We start from the raw sequence: 15,408 nt of genomic DNA, 5'->3' as shown, positions 1-15,408 counted from the left end.
TCATAATTGATGTTCTCTTTTGGTCTAGGACTAAACTTAACCCTTGCACAGGACTCTGGCCCATTATGTGCAGGTACCTTTGCATACATGTGAAACATATTGTTTCACAATAGACTGCAATGCTTAATCATCAGTGATTAAGTAAGGGATAATGTATAGAACGCCGGTCATTATAGGGAAAATAAGTCCCGACAGGGCGAACCGGACCCCGACGCGCCAGCGGAGGCGTCTTGTTTCGCTCTGAAGGGACTTATTTTCCCATAATGACCGGCGTTCTATACATTATCCCGCTTATTATACGGCTACTTGCCAAAACGAAAAAATAAACTCCATGATATGTCTCTTTACACTTATTTGTTACCGTTTCGTCGTGGCTTTTGCTGAGAAACAAATAGTTCGCAACACACGCTGAACTTGAATCAAACATTCTTTAGAACACGGCTGATCAACCGTCTGCTTTCACTTTGGAATGAAGTTCCAAGCGCAAACTCCGTTGCCATTGACATCGGTCATTCTTGTTTTCAGAGGTCCTTTCCCAAGAAATAATGACCGCTAGAACTTTCGGAAATCCCATTCAAGTCAATGGAGCATTCTACTTGCATTGTGAAGAGCCGTATAATAATATAGTTCTACTGGGTGTGTGTGCATGGGTGTGTCTGTTCGCACTGCCTCTCACCATAGACTTCATTGTGTTTTTGAAGTACGGGTTCCAGCCAATGCTCATCACCATCTTGTGAACGGGACCATTGTCCACCCTGGCCCAGCCGTAGTAGATGCCTGTGCTGATGTCTGCCGGAAGCTGCTCCACTACGCATGTTGGGAAATTTGCTGCAACGCACACAGAGCCAGAGAGAGATACTTACTACATGTCACAAATCTCCACATATCTTCATCAACCATCACCTCACTATATAGTCCAAACATCAACACTACCATTAAAATGGCATTGACAGGTCACATAATACCGCATTAACCTTAACACAAACCAAAACAACCAGCCACCTCTGCAGCTACTGTGACAGGTCTGGCACATCGCCTGCTAAGAACAGACCACAGAAACCAACACCAACCGACAATCATGCCAGGGCGGTAGATGGACTCACGAGTGGATCTGATAGCTCACTCAACAATTCATCTAACTAATTGCTGTTTGAGACTAGACACACTCGTCACACGCGTAACGTTAGACCACAATATCAGCGTTGATGCACTGGCTCCATGACTGACGGTGGGTTTTGATATGACCCAGAAAAGTGACCCTGCGAAGACCCCTGACAAGTGACAACCTCTTGAAAAAGCTGTCAATTAAAAATAACGTGAAGCCGTCAGAAAAGCACCTAGAAATACTAGATATGATCTCCAACGAGGTTATGGGCAAGGTAACGTAATCTTGCTAACAGTGTCCAGATACACATCAACGACTCGAATTCACCGAAAGACAGGGCACTGTTAATCATCTTCAAAGTGGAACGACAGGATAGAGCAGCCCCAAACCTGTCGAATCCCTGAATAAGAAGAGCAATAGTCGAGAAAGCGGCTGGTGTAACGTTAACGTTAAATGTAAGCATGTAACTTATATTGCTGATGTAAGCATGAGCTAACTTATATTGCTCAATCATAATGTAGCTAACGTTAACGTTAATTATCTTCAATGATAACTCACCTGTGGGAATACCTAAGTCTTTGCTTCCTCTGCCAAATCCATGAATCACTTCTCCTCGACAAAAATAAGGAAGACTTTTCATTTTGACTTGAAGGGTCCTACCTTCGGTTAGGGTTAATCACCTTATCAAGCAAATGACTGGCAAGATAGCCGGACCTAACGTTAAGTGTGTCTGGCTCAGTCAGCAACAAAACGTACCCTCAATTAGCTTAATTCAAGTAAAATAAGGAAATGTGAAAAATGTCTGTCTTTCTTCAATTACAAAAGGATTTTATGCTTTCCTCAGACTAACATTTTACAATTAGACATCTAACAATAACTAACATTTAATGTGCTAACCAGCTAACAGAGTTGCCGGTTGTCAAGTTTAACTGACACCTCAGGTTAACTAACGTTACGTATCTGGTTAACACACATAAGTTGCTCGTTTTGCGTCTTAGTGGCCAAGTATGAACATCTCCCGACAACGCTTCCCGGTAATGTGCGTAGGTAAGTTAGCTAACGATGATGACTCAAACTGCCCTATGTTGCGCGATCAACGACCTTAGCACGCACGTTCGCTACCGACCAAGCGGAGCATAATTGTGACAAGATTCAAAATAAAAGGCCTTATCGCAACATCGCTTGTGACTATATAATAATGATAGTCAAACAAACAAATAACACCCTCTTACCACCCAATGTTATTGCCTGAAATACTTAATTTTGAAGTACACTTGAAAAGGAAGCGTTTTTAAACATCAATCCATTGTTTTGATGTGAACTTTTTTTTTTTTTGTGAACTTTTACTGTAGTTGGCCTACTTCACCATGACAAGCCTATCGGAAGTGGACGGTTTCGAGTTCCGATATGAAATTGCAAGATAAAAGTCCCTATTAAAACTTTTCTGATAAAAGTCTGTCAGCCCTTGTCAGCGCCAGCTCTGGCCCCTGGAGCGTTTGCACCTTGGTTTAAATGGACAGCAAAACAAAAATCTTGTTTTTCCCCCTCCTAGTTAAAAAATATGACAACCGCACGACAGATTCCCTGTGTTCAGTGCATCACGTTCGCATGCCTCCTATTTCAGTGCAAAGCCTTTCTCAACCTTTCTAATACAACCTATATACAGCCTAATCACTAGCCCTTTTGACACTTTTGATAGTCTGTTACCACACCTGGCCAGATAACTCACTTGGTAACAACACTGACAATGCATTGTCGTGCAGAAGGTCATTGGTTGGCTTGAATGTTTAAGTCAGGCCATCCTTAAAAATATTTTTGTTTGCAGTAACAGCCAAAAAAAATAAAAAATGGGTCGGTAGTTAGGTCAATATGTTTTTTTTTTCAAGATTCAAAGTAAAAAAAAAAGTTAAATTTTGATCATGGTGATTACGTAGGAATGAATTTACACAAATGTGCATATTGTGACGTAACTGACTGGGTCTTCAACCTGTGCCTTCAGGCGCACCATTGCAAACCTCATTCTGATGCAGGTTATATAGACCAGTCTTTCTCAAACTTCTTTGACGTGGCCTACTGGTTAGCGCTTCGGACTTGTAAACGGATGTTTGCCTGTTCGAACCCCGACCAGTAGGAACGGCTGAAGTGCTCTTGAGCAAGGCACTTAAAGTGTATATGTCAGGTTAACCAAATTTTCAGAAAAGGGAAGTGAAGCAAGAAAGTAGTGAGTAATGATTTTTGCTTGAAAATGCCAACTTTAAATACAATAAAACAAATTTACAGTTATTTTTATAACATTCCATTTATGAACATTCCAGGAAACATTCCAGACACAATGATGACCTCATAAAAGGGAGTCCAGCAAAGTTGGTCAATTAAAGGATCATACAGTAGGCTTTTTTACACTGATGAGGCCAAAAACATGACTTCATTCCAGTATGGCATGCTAGAGTCTACTACCTGCCTGACATAAAAAATATCCTGACACATTTTGTCTTTACTGGCAACCATTATTGATCTTAAAATGTGATGAGGATATGGGTAAGTAGCGATGCTTGAAAATGCCAGTTGTGTCACTTGCCATCACATATAGGCCATTATATAGCTAAACTAAGTAGAATCAGTAAGCAACTCATTAGTCTGTGTTTAGCCAACCGTGGGCATATATGCTTCCTGCTTATACTATACCTGACTATAAAACCACACAGTAAAATTGACAGTGTTATTAAGTGTTAATTTTTCAGAGACATATTTTTCAGTGTTCATTAGTGTTAATTAGTGTAACTTCGGGAGTTGTTTGAACAAACATGTACACCCACGGTGTCATTAAAACTCATAACTTAGTGTTTTAAGTGGGTGTGAATGTACGAACTCTGGGGTGGAGTCATTTACACTTCCGGTCCTTCAGTTGAGATTTTTGAAAAGAAGATGGACGCCATTGAAGTACAGCGTGGGATAGTAAAAGGTAAATTCATTTGTTCCCTCTACTTCTGTAAGCTAGCATGAAAACTACGACAAATACACAATTAAGTAATGTCACATCACAGGTATATGTTTTCATACCAACGTGTTTTACCTACTATGAAATATTGGTGACGTTAGCTTGGTCGCTAGCTAGTAGCAAGGTCGCTAGCTAGCTCAGAAAATTATTGGTAAAACATCCAGCAAGCTAACATAACTTCGGTGGGTTATAACCTTATCAAATTGAAATGGTTAAGTTTATGTTAATTTGTAATACTTAAACTGTAAACTGACATTAATGTAATATTGGAGTCAACAACGTCTGAAAGTCCTTTCTGAAATTCGAAAAGGCGGTTGGAATTTGAATACCCACTGAGGGAATAGCTCTAACATGCTAACGTAGCCTAGCTGACTAACATTAGAACTAGTTACAGCCAGAACTCCACTGTTCATAGCGATCTAACGTTAGTGTGCTGCCAAATGCTCACCTGGCACAAATGAATCTGTTGACTGACTAATTATAACAGTCTGTCGACTCATTGACGTTTGGTTGAACTGAACACTATTGCTTGCTTATAAAAAAAATTGCTGCTAGCTAACATTAGCTGACACCACGAGGGCATTCGTTTAACTGTTAGGCATTTTACCAAACAGAGGTGTAAGGTAACCGTTAGCCTGGTTGGTTTGGTGCAGTCTCCATTCTCTGTATGGCACTGGTATTCGTTTCTGTTAGAGTCTGTTGGCTTTATTTGGGTTAGATCAATTTCTTTGTTTCCTAACTTATAAAGGGTGCAGGTAAGCCAAAGAGTATAGAAGTTAGCTAGCTTATACTAATTTTAGATATTTGTAGAAATTGTGGTTCAATACTAGCTTGCAAGCACGTGCATAAAGATATTCAGTCCATCAGGCATAACGTTACAGCTGAGCAGAGTAAGAAATGTTAATTCTCTGAAATTATGAGCAGTTTTTTTATGGATATGGTAATATGTAGACGAGTTTACTGCCTAATAAAATTATTTAAGTTATTACTTAAATACTTTCTTACTGTTGAGTTTTGAGTTTAAGTTATTACTTAAATACAACTTACTGTTGCTTAAAAAGTAGGGATTATATAAACATATTTTAAGACAAAAACACTTGCGGTTGAAACATTTGGTAACCTGTGGTAAATAATGTCAGAATAAAGTTTAGAAGTCCTTTGCTGGTTAGTTGATATACTGCTGATAGTCAAATCATTGTTGTTCTTGTATTGATGTAATCATTTTCTTTGTTTTAACAGGGTCAGCAAAATGCTCATCAATGTCCAGTACCATGGAGAAAAAAGTACCTCAAACTGCAGCCTGGTTTTTCTTTTCAAAGTTTAATTCGAGAAGGTGAGGTTTTATGTGAGTTTAGCCAAAGTCCTTTTAGGCAAGTGCCTCCACTCGGCGGCCATATTGCAACGCTTTTTTTTTCCTTTTTTCTAGCTTGTTTAGACTATGAATCAGCCTGACCATAGGCATGTTTCTTAATGATTTCACATGCACACTTTGTATCCTGGCTGGAGTTAATGCAGATCCTTATGATCGATCCTTTTTAAGAAATACATTTGAAATCAATCAAGGTTCAAAATCCCTGTGCACAGCCCTTTTGCAGGTGCTGATGGTGTGCAGTATAACTATTAAAAAGTCAAAAACTAGTATAAATCGCACACTGAAGGGTATATTTTGTTGACTTTATTTGGCGTGAAGGCTTTAGGTTCACGTTCAAACCTGATGAAGAAAATTGTGAAACGTGTTGTTCACGCCAAATAAAGTGGGTAAGGTTAAAAAAAAAAAAAAGATTTTGTCTTTTGTGAATTAAGTGAAATAAAATCGGAGACCGAATTTCTTAAAGCAGCCCTTTAAGATTCCAATTTTTTTTTCTTGTTCTTCAAACAAGGCACATCAATCCACTGGTGCAAAAGAGAACACCTCTGCCATAGGAGATTCAGCAGAAAAAGGCCAAACAGGTGAGCATTTAAAAGGAGAAATCCTTGTCTGTCTCGTCTCCAAAATGCAGAAGCCTAGCTTTGTGTTCCGGTAGTGTCTCATCAGTGGGCACATTCAATCTTGCAGCTCTGCACTGATCTGGCTGAACGTAAAGTATGTTTATTAGATTCAGTCAGATCTGCTTGCAGATCCAGTGCTGCAAGATCAAAATCCCACTGATTTCATGCTACTGGAACACGAAGCCAAGCAATTTGCTTCCTTCAGATACAGGTCTTGTTATAACCTCTCTGTACACTTTACAAGTTTACAATACTTCTGTTTGTCTGTAGAGACCCTCATCACACAACCACAGAAGTGTAATTATATTTTGAGCACTATCAGTGGTATTAAATAGCGTTTGTTTTTTGACGTTCTAGCTGCCCCCTTAGCTTTCTTGTTTGTACTCTGGAGTTACACTTTTTAGAGGGTGCATGTAAGTTTTCTCTTTACAAGTGTATCACTGTTATTGTTTCTTTTTTTACGCATAGATGGCCCAGGAGGTTCTGGAGAAGAGTTAAATGGGAGAGGAAATAATGGAGGAGTATAGTAGAGCACCTTGACACACTGTACAAGAAGGCATCTTCTGAATATCCTGGTCCATGGGTATGTTTTGTTTTGAATAAATTAATCTAATTGTATACAACAGTTAGGTCCAGTCAAACTATGAACTATTTTCTGACTGAACGAGAGGGATTCCATGGGTGGGGTTATCTCAGGACATCCCTACTCAGACTTAGGTAGTGCCATTTTTACATTGATCCAATGTTATCGTTCCATTCATTCAAAGTGAGAGAACAGTGTAACATAACATCACAATTGACTGTTTGAGTGAGAAAAATAGAGTGCATGTAATAGGGTGAATAATGTAATGTGAAATAAAATGAAAAATCATTATTGTGCACATATAGCCTCACACAACCTGCCTGCAGAGTGACAAGAAAACCCTAAATTGATGTCTTTTAATCCAGGTATTTGGTAATAGAATTGCTATGTAAAAACAATATTGAACTGGTGATTGTGGGGTTGATAAATGCTATAAGGCAGAACCTTAGCTGTAGGAATATCTATTACCAACTACACAGTGGCTCCATTTTCAAAAAACTCCTGAAGACACAGCTCTTTAGAGAACATCTCCTCTCATAGCACTACTTACAACAAGTCTTGCTGATCCTAGTACTTACCACCTGTCTTGAACTGACACTCAACTGTTTAAAAACAGCACTCACTGATGCACTTATTCTTACTGTACTCTACTGTTTTTAAATTGTTGAGAGAATTGCTTTAAAACTTAAACTGCTACCATGTTAGTCGCTTTGGTTAAAAATGTGTTAGCCAAATCTAATGTAATGCATGTTTAATCACTCTTCCATTTTATAGCTTGTAATGTTGTCTGAATATATCTAATATCATTTTCCTATTGTTTTTAGAAGGATACCAGTACGTAGTCAAAGAAAAAGATATGCACTCGGCATTGTGACTGTTTCCTAATCTCAGGGATCCTTACTCCACCAATGGCTATGTAAGATTTTACTCATTTCCATTTAAGGTTATATATAATAATAATGTTCAACTATTGATCTGGATAATCATAGTTCTTGCCCACATTATTTTGCAGGAACACTTCTACGATGCTGGAAGAGGGACAGGCTATCTGGCATGGCGCCTAAAGCAACGAGCGTCGCAGCGTTTGGTCAAGAACAGCTCGGGAGCCTTGGAATACATGAACACCATGAGCTTTTTAAGGAGGTAGACTTTCTAATGAGGAGACACAGCACTCAAAAAATCCTCCATAGAAATGCATGGGGTTAGTTTGTAACGTATGGTGTTGTTTACATATATCACACCCCCCTCCGTGACAAAACGTGGACATGTGAATACACTGAGCCAATCATGTGGTGTGTTGTGAAGACATTGATTGTGCCAATCATGTGTTGTGATCTTGCCGCTAGAGCAAGATTGGTGTTGTGAAGCCTGCCAAAATAGATGCCCGATAAGTGCCCAAAATGTGTTGCAATATGGCTGCTGAGTGGAGGGACTTGCCTAAAAGGACTTTGGGTATACCCACATGTAACATCACTTCATGGTGCATTATCTGTCTTGCTTATGGAAAATTGGCCCATTATTGCACATCTCTAGTAATAGGTTTGAAGCAAAACACAAGTTTGTCAAATTGTAAAAAATCTCTTGATTATATTGTTTTATTTCTTGTTTATGAAATGTTTACTCAGTGTTGCAGAGCATTTTCATGCATATGTGGTTATGGATTGTGAGGAACACTGTTTTATTGTTAGTCAATGATTTGTATGAGTATAAGGCCTTTGCTCAACAAAATGCTTATGGACCAAACTTTGACATATATATTGTACCTCTGCGCATTGATTTGAGCCATATCATGGCAAATGTTAATAAAAAAAGAAAAGTAATTAATTTGCTGTGGTTTGTTTAATATGTTTATTTTGATAAATATATGGCTCTAGAAACTAATTAATTAATAAATTCATTACTCCAATAGAGTTAATTTTGAAACTCTGATAAGAGTTAATTATGAATCACTGATGGAGTTAATGATACACTCCAATAGAGTTAATTTTAACTCTGATAGAGTTAATTATAAAACACTAGGCTAGTGTTAATATGGCAACACTATGGCAAGTGTTATTTTAACACTGATGAGTGAGGATTATATAAACTCTGGAATAGTGTTAAAATTAACACCCGTAGAGTAAAATTAACACTGGCCGATTTACTGTGCATCAGTGTACAGTATATGGCCCACCACACATTCCCAGAGGAAAGAAAATGTTAAAATGAGAGCTCCTCTCTTTCTCAATTGTTTCTCCTAGACAATAATGAGATCACAGTGATATAAAAATGAGATTATTGCTTTTGTCTCCCGCTTCTCAGGTTTTCTCTGGAGCAAAAGAGTTAAGTTATCTCAGTGTAGACTCCCTTTAATCTACAAATGAGATCTCATCAATATTTTAAATAATGCTCAGTGTTGTCTAATTTATACATCTCATATTTTACTCAGGCCGATCCACCAGAGAGCTCTCTCTGTAAACTCATGCAATTCTCATTTCAGATCTTTTTGGTAAATCTCAGATTAGGCTCCATCAGTTCTGTAAAAGAGATCTCTTCACAAGCTTGAACTGTTCTCATTCTAGTCATCTCAGTTTAGTCCTTTTTTGATTTACAAAAGAGATCTCAGCAAAGGCTTATACAATACTCAGACTTGCTCAATTTATATATCTCATATTTTACTCAGGCTTATCCATCAGAGAGCTCTCTAAGTGAACGAATGTAATGCTCATCCAGACCTATTTGTTTTATAAATAAGTCTTATCTGTAAGAGCTCTAGCTGTGCTACAACAATTCTCAAATGATTTTCATTGGCTTATTTGTTTTAATTGCACATATTTTCAAGTTCACATTTGCAAACAGTAGGCCACCACACATGACGATGCTCTGACAGACCTCTGAAGTTCGGAAGTTCGCCTACAAAAAAGCTACCATCTATGCCCATATAAGGAGATCACCTGTTAAATTCTCGCGCAGGGAGACGACGAAATCGGAGACGCAGACGTTTTCCTGAACGCACTTTTGTCTTCAACCTTCGAGTAGATATTATAATCAATGGTAAGTGAAGGCGGCACAATTAGATTTTTGCTACCCCAGAGCTAACTTGCCACTTGTTAGCAAGTTAGAGAAATCAAGTTAGACTCCAGAGGTCTATGATGGTCGGACGTGACAAACTCGCGTGCAGAAGACTCCTACCAGAAAATGCAGTCTAGATTTGGCGCCCAGTGAAACCAAGTGAAACGGTGTGTGGGTATGAAGGATTGTGCAGAACTTGCCACCACGAAAACTCAGAGAAGGTACATTGGCATTTTGGTAATTTGCTAACGTTCTTGCATATTTTTAGACTCAATATATCATTGAACAACCTGACGAAGCAGCACATAAAGTTAGCTAGCTAGTTAATGTTAGCTACTTGTAAGTTACATCACTGGCTGTGCCGCTTGTATATAAAGCTAACGTTAGACAATTTAACGTTGCTAGCTTACTTTGCCTTATAGCTTTAGTCTGTATGTTTTGAATGGTGTTAAGCCATGCTGTAGCCAAAATGCACGGAATTTTAAAATGTCTTTGGGATGTCAGTCAAGATGACAAAGCTAACTTTATTGCCACTGGTTTAAACTGGTTCCAGCTCAATTCCACTGAAAAGAGGCCGGCAGCTTCTTAAAAAATTGGAAGACTACGCTAGACCAGAGCCATAGAGAGAAAGAGTTGCGACACTCTTTGATGTCGCCGCCAGGGCAGTCACGTGGTTCGTGTAAACCGCTATAGTTCCAAAACATACGCTGGCTGTCATGTTCTTCTATGGGACAGACAGCAGCGATTGCGTTATTTAACGGTAAATATATATATAAACATACACCCTACTACTTTTTCAGCTGTTATTGCATGATTACATATTTGTTAATGTCAGTTTTCCATTTTGAGAGGCAGGGTGACAACGAAAGCTGTATATTACTTAGATACGTTTTACATTTTTGGAGGGAAAAGCTTATGTTCATGTTTGCATGGACAGGAGTACAGGCTAGAACGGCTCTAATTTAAGTTTTCTTTTCCATACCATTCATGTGATGACAGATGTCTCATGATTTTCATTTTATCGCGACTGGGCTGTATTATTGATTACCGTTATTTTGCTTATAAATTCCGATTCAGCCATTAGCTTACCTTTGTGGTAGCGTTGTCTGCCGTGGTCCATTCAGCATTCGCCTAGCAGCTAGCTTCTGATAAGTGGTCACCCCCAGACCACAACGTGAAACATGATCATGTTAAGACTAAGAATATAATTTTAAGATTAAGCCATTCACATATTATCAAAAGCATTATGCTTATATGTTTGGGTCTATAGGTAAGTGCAGAGCTATTAAGATTTTTCTCTACGTCTCTGGGTTAATGCACAGAGTAAGAGTAAGGTTAGCTGCAGAGAGAGTGATAGAGAACAGTGACAGGCAACACTCCCATTGGACTCCGTTGTAGCTTTTTGCTTTTTAGAGAAAGAACAGTCCATTCAGCATTTACACCCACTTTTTCTGATGAGGCAGGAGTTGACCACACAACCATGATAATTTTAATACTAAGCCATGCACAAAGAATCAAATATATTAAAGAATAACAACTCATTAAGCTTGGATGAATGAATCAAATATTGTTTAATAAAAAATATTGAGTGAGACAACAAGATGTGTGTGTGTGTGTGTGTGTGTGTGTAAATGTGTGTATCTAACTGGAAAAACAAGAACAAAGTGAAGGAACAGGGAGGAATATTATAAGTGATTAATACATTTAAAAAAAATCCTCCACATACATCAGGCTTCAGAGTGCATCAGGGCTGAAAGGAAGGACAACATTAATAATAAAGGTACCTGGCATAAGATAAAAATGAACAGTGTGGAACAAAAAAAATGGGAACAAGCATGAACAAGGAACAAGCATGAATAATATCAACAAACATACGTACAGTATGTGTGAACAAGAACAACAAATGTGTAAACAGGCGTTAAGAACAGGTATCCTAACCATTTTTTTTTTTTGGGGGGGGGGCTCCACTGAAACCTGTGATGGCCACAACAACGATACTGGTGGTCCAGCAAGATCTGTTGAGACAGGGGCACAAATATGTTCATTCAAGCCAGTTCATTCAGGACTGCCTAGAAAAATACTTTCTCTTGCATACATCAGACTCACACCTGTGGAGTCCCACTATGCACTATGGCCAGTCACTGTAGGGCAGTTCCTCTCGACAACGCATACTAACATCCTCTTCATCTGTGTCCTGGACACTAAAAAGCAGATGAAGCGAAATAGGGCGACAATAGATTCAACAATGGACACAGCAGGTTACACTATATATAGGGCAAACCATTCACAGCATATTATAATGTCGCAAATATACTATACTTTACCACACTTAAAATAGCCCTGAGCAAATTCAAAAGTGGTTGAGGAGAGAGGGAGGGAGGATCCTTGTTTGGTTATGAACTCTGACCTCTCTGACCTATTCTCAAAAGTCAGAGGGCATAGGTGGTTGAGGAAAAGTTGTCACCCGCTCTCTGTGATGTTCAATGGTGTCGTGGTTCATTGGTTACAACTAACATTTTGTAGATCAGTGGTCATACCATGGTTGGATGTGCAGCATTTGGATGCACCAATCGGTCCGAGAAGGGTTACCGCATGTATGGCTTCCCCAAGGACAAAGATCGATTGAAAAGATGGATGACAATGGTCAGCCGCAAAAACCTGCAAATGACCGGGACCAGCAACAGCCGAAAACTGTCATGTAAGTAATGTTCAGAGGTGACATCACTTGCAAGCATTTTAAAGGGCATCATATTTCTAAGTGTAGAGAATTATGACTTTGCTGATATCTGAAGTGCAATGGAAACTGATCTTACAAGCCTACCTTCAGGTACACTTTGAAGATGACCAATTCACTGCCACAAAAACCGGAGGCAAGTTGAAGTTGAGGCCAGATGCTGTGCCAACAATATTCCTTCATCGGCCTAAGCCGAAGAGGAGGAAACCCCGTTCTGGAAGGGTGCCACCAGCACCAACCCAAAGTATAACAGACCACACATACGGCAAATTAAACTTCGGTATGATACATGCAGCAACAATGCAACAATATTCCCCATTTAATGTAATTCAAGGATAGACTACACTCCTAATGAGACATTACATTCAAATTAGTACATCCAGCTTCAGGGATTCTCTGAGGATTTGCATACAGAATGTAGATAATCTACAAATTTCTACCAAATTAACCATTGCCAGTAGATGAGTTTATACATTTTTTTGGTTTCTGATTGTGGCAGATGATTTGATTCACATTACAGTAATGTTTCGCTTTAATTTATTTTCTATAGGAGTGTAGTGTACCCTTATATTGAAGATAACAGTAGGTGCAAATGCAAAGGCAAAATACATATAACAGCAACATTACCTTGTTATTGTTACAGAGGTTGAGGGAGAAATTGAGGTGGATTTTGAGGGCAAGGAAAGGGACATGACAGGAGACAGAGAGAGCTACCAAGAGGCTACTTTACCAGGGGCAGGTGATCCAGGGATGTGTGTGCCGAGGGCCAGTCAGTCAGGAGCCAGCAACGACGAACCAACTTTGCCAGGGCCAGGTGCTCCAGGGACCAGACTGCCAGGGTCTAATAGTGCAATTGTGGAGGACCTAATAAGGCAACTTAAAATGGAGAAGTTACTGAGAAGGAGAGCAGAGAGGGCTCTAGCACAGCAAAAAAGAATTAATTTGGCGCTAAGAAAGAGGAACAATTTAGTTAATCAGAAGTTCACCCAAATGTTTAACAGAGACCAAATGACAGCCCTTGGACAGGAAAAGAAGAGAGGAATACGGTGGGGAAAGGAGACAATTAAAAAAGCTATAAAAATAAGATTTACCGCTGGCACCACCGGTTATAAAACCCTCCAGCAAATGCAAATTCCACTGCCTAACATCCGCACGCTGCAAAGGAGGATGCAACATGTAAAGCTGGAGCCGGGAGTTTTGGGGGAAGTGTTTGAGATGCTGAGGCTGAAGGCAGTTGGCATGAGTGAAATGAAGAGAGAGTGTGTGCTTTCCTTAGATGAAATGTCCATTACTCCAGGCGTGGAGCTCCATCTGGGAACGGGGAGGCTATTTGGCAACATCACGCTGCCTGACCACCAAGGACAAGCGACGCATGCACTGGTGTTTATGCTGGCTGGAGCTACAACGCGGTGGAAACAAGTCGTGGCTTACCACTACAGCGGCAATTCCACCAATGGTGCAGTTTACCGGCCCATCATAGTCAGCATTGTTGAAGCGGCAGCATCTGTAGGGCTTCATGTGCTTAACATCACCACAGACATGGGGAGCCCCAATAGAGCAATGTGGAAGTCCTTTGGGGTGACCTATGACAAACCATGGATCCAGTATCCTGTTGAGCCAAACCAGCGCCTCCATTTCATGCCTGACGTTCCTCATCTCGTCAAAAACTTGAAGAGTGCCATTATCCGTGGTCACATCATCACCATACCTCAGGATGTGGTGGAAAAGGAGCAGCTGGCGTCCAGTGAGGTCTCTGTTGCCCCTTTAAAGGATCTGGTGTCCTTCCAAGAGGGCATGGTACTTAAGCTGGCACCCAATTTGTCCAGAGGTGTCCTAGAGCCTAGCCATTTTGAAAAAATGAAGGTGAGTTCAGCAATGCATGTGTTCAGCAAAGCAACAAGTGCCGCCCTGAGGTACATGGTACAGGAGGAGCGCAGACCAGAGTCCTACCTTACAACGGCATGGTTTTTGGATAAGATGGACCACTGGTTTGACCTCATGTCGTCCCGCACTGCCCTCAGTCACTTCAAGATGGAAGAGTATGAAAAGGCCATCAGCTTCCTCCGTGACTCGGTCCATCTTTTTCAGGGCCTGAAGATCGGTCCCCAGGGCAGCTGGAAACCAGTCCAGACAGGACTGGTGATGGCCACAACAACGATCCTGGAGGTCCAGCAAGCTCTGTTGAGACAGGGGCACAAATTTGTCCTAACAAGCCGGTTCACTCAGGACTGCCTAGAAAATACTTTTTCTTGCATACGTCAGAGGAACTCAGTCCCGACACCTGTGGAGTTCCACTATGCACTACGGGCTGTCACTGTAGGGCAGTTCCTCTCGACAACGCATACTGGCAGTTACCTGGATGATGCATCAGACCACTTGGCGGACTTCTTGGACAGCAAGAACAGCAACTGCAGTGCTTCTGAGGTTGTGAGAGTGGAGCAGCTGGTAGACCCATCACCACCTGACCTCACAAAGACCGAGTCTTGTGTCCTCTACCACCTGGCAGGATACATAGCGAAAAGGGTCATCGGCTTCTCGCTCTGTGAGGAATGCCAGTGTGCACTGGTTGAAAAAGTAACCAACACAACAAGTGAGAGAGCTGTTTTACTACAGTTAAAAGAATTTAAAAGGGGTGCATTATACCGGCCATCCGATGAGCTGTTCACTCTCCTGCAGCACGTGGAGCAGCTCTTCCGTTCCAAGACGAGTGATTCCCTTATGGAATCCTCCAACGTAGTGGAACAGCTGGAAAGAGAGGCCATGAGCCTGGACAGCAACCTTCCCTCATGCCATGAGCTGAAAAAAAAAATCCTTTCAACATACATCAGGCTGAGGTTAAGGATTCACTCAAAGTGCATCGGAGCTGAGAGGAAGGCAAACAGCCGTAATAAGGGGTACCTTGGCAGCAAGAGTCAGACCAAGAAGGCAATTTCCACACAGCAGACCTC

General features: G+C 40.5%; 1 protein-coding gene and 2 long non-coding RNA genes across 3 annotated transcripts in view; 1 reads left to right on the top strand and 2 right to left on the bottom strand.

Moving 5' to 3' along the window:
• rfk (riboflavin kinase) overlaps positions 1-2,219 on the bottom strand; it is a 5,643-nt gene extending 3,424 nt beyond the window's left edge. The window contains exons 1-2 of the mRNA XM_076270497.1: positions 1,664-2,219; positions 677-828 (exon numbers count right to left, since the gene is read on the bottom strand). Of these exons, the coding sequence (XP_076126612.1) occupies positions 677-828; positions 1,664-1,745 (234 nt within the window). The 5' untranslated portion in view covers positions 1,746-2,219. The remainder of the gene's footprint in view (positions 1-676; positions 829-1,663) is intronic.
• Positions 2,220-3,951: 1,732 nt separating this feature from the next.
• Positions 3,952-8,479, top strand: LOC143105721 (uncharacterized). The gene is made up of 6 exons (XR_012983524.1): positions 3,952-4,067; positions 5,343-5,436; positions 5,984-6,053; positions 6,561-6,675; positions 7,500-7,591; positions 7,688-8,479. It is a non-coding gene; the product is annotated as an uncharacterized LOC143105721 (long non-coding RNA).
• Positions 8,480-11,278: 2,799 nt separating this feature from the next.
• LOC143106202 (uncharacterized) lies at positions 11,279-12,238 on the bottom strand. Its single transcript, XR_012983646.1, has 2 exons — positions 11,835-12,238; positions 11,279-11,741 (listed from the first exon to the last, which is right to left on the bottom strand). It is a non-coding gene; the product is annotated as an uncharacterized LOC143106202 (long non-coding RNA).
• Positions 12,239-15,408: the final 3,170 nt, after the last annotated feature.

The sequence above is a fragment of the Alosa pseudoharengus genome, unplaced genomic scaffold (assembly GCF_046254945.1).
Source record: "Alosa pseudoharengus isolate Yale_2024_CS ecotype anadromous, Long Island Sound unplaced genomic scaffold, YU_APseudo_1.1 YU_APseudo_1.1_scf_6, whole genome shotgun sequence".
NCBI lineage: Eukaryota > Metazoa > Chordata > Actinopteri > Clupeiformes > Clupeidae > Alosa > Alosa pseudoharengus.
This window is presented reverse-complemented; position numbering and strand designations above follow the sequence as displayed.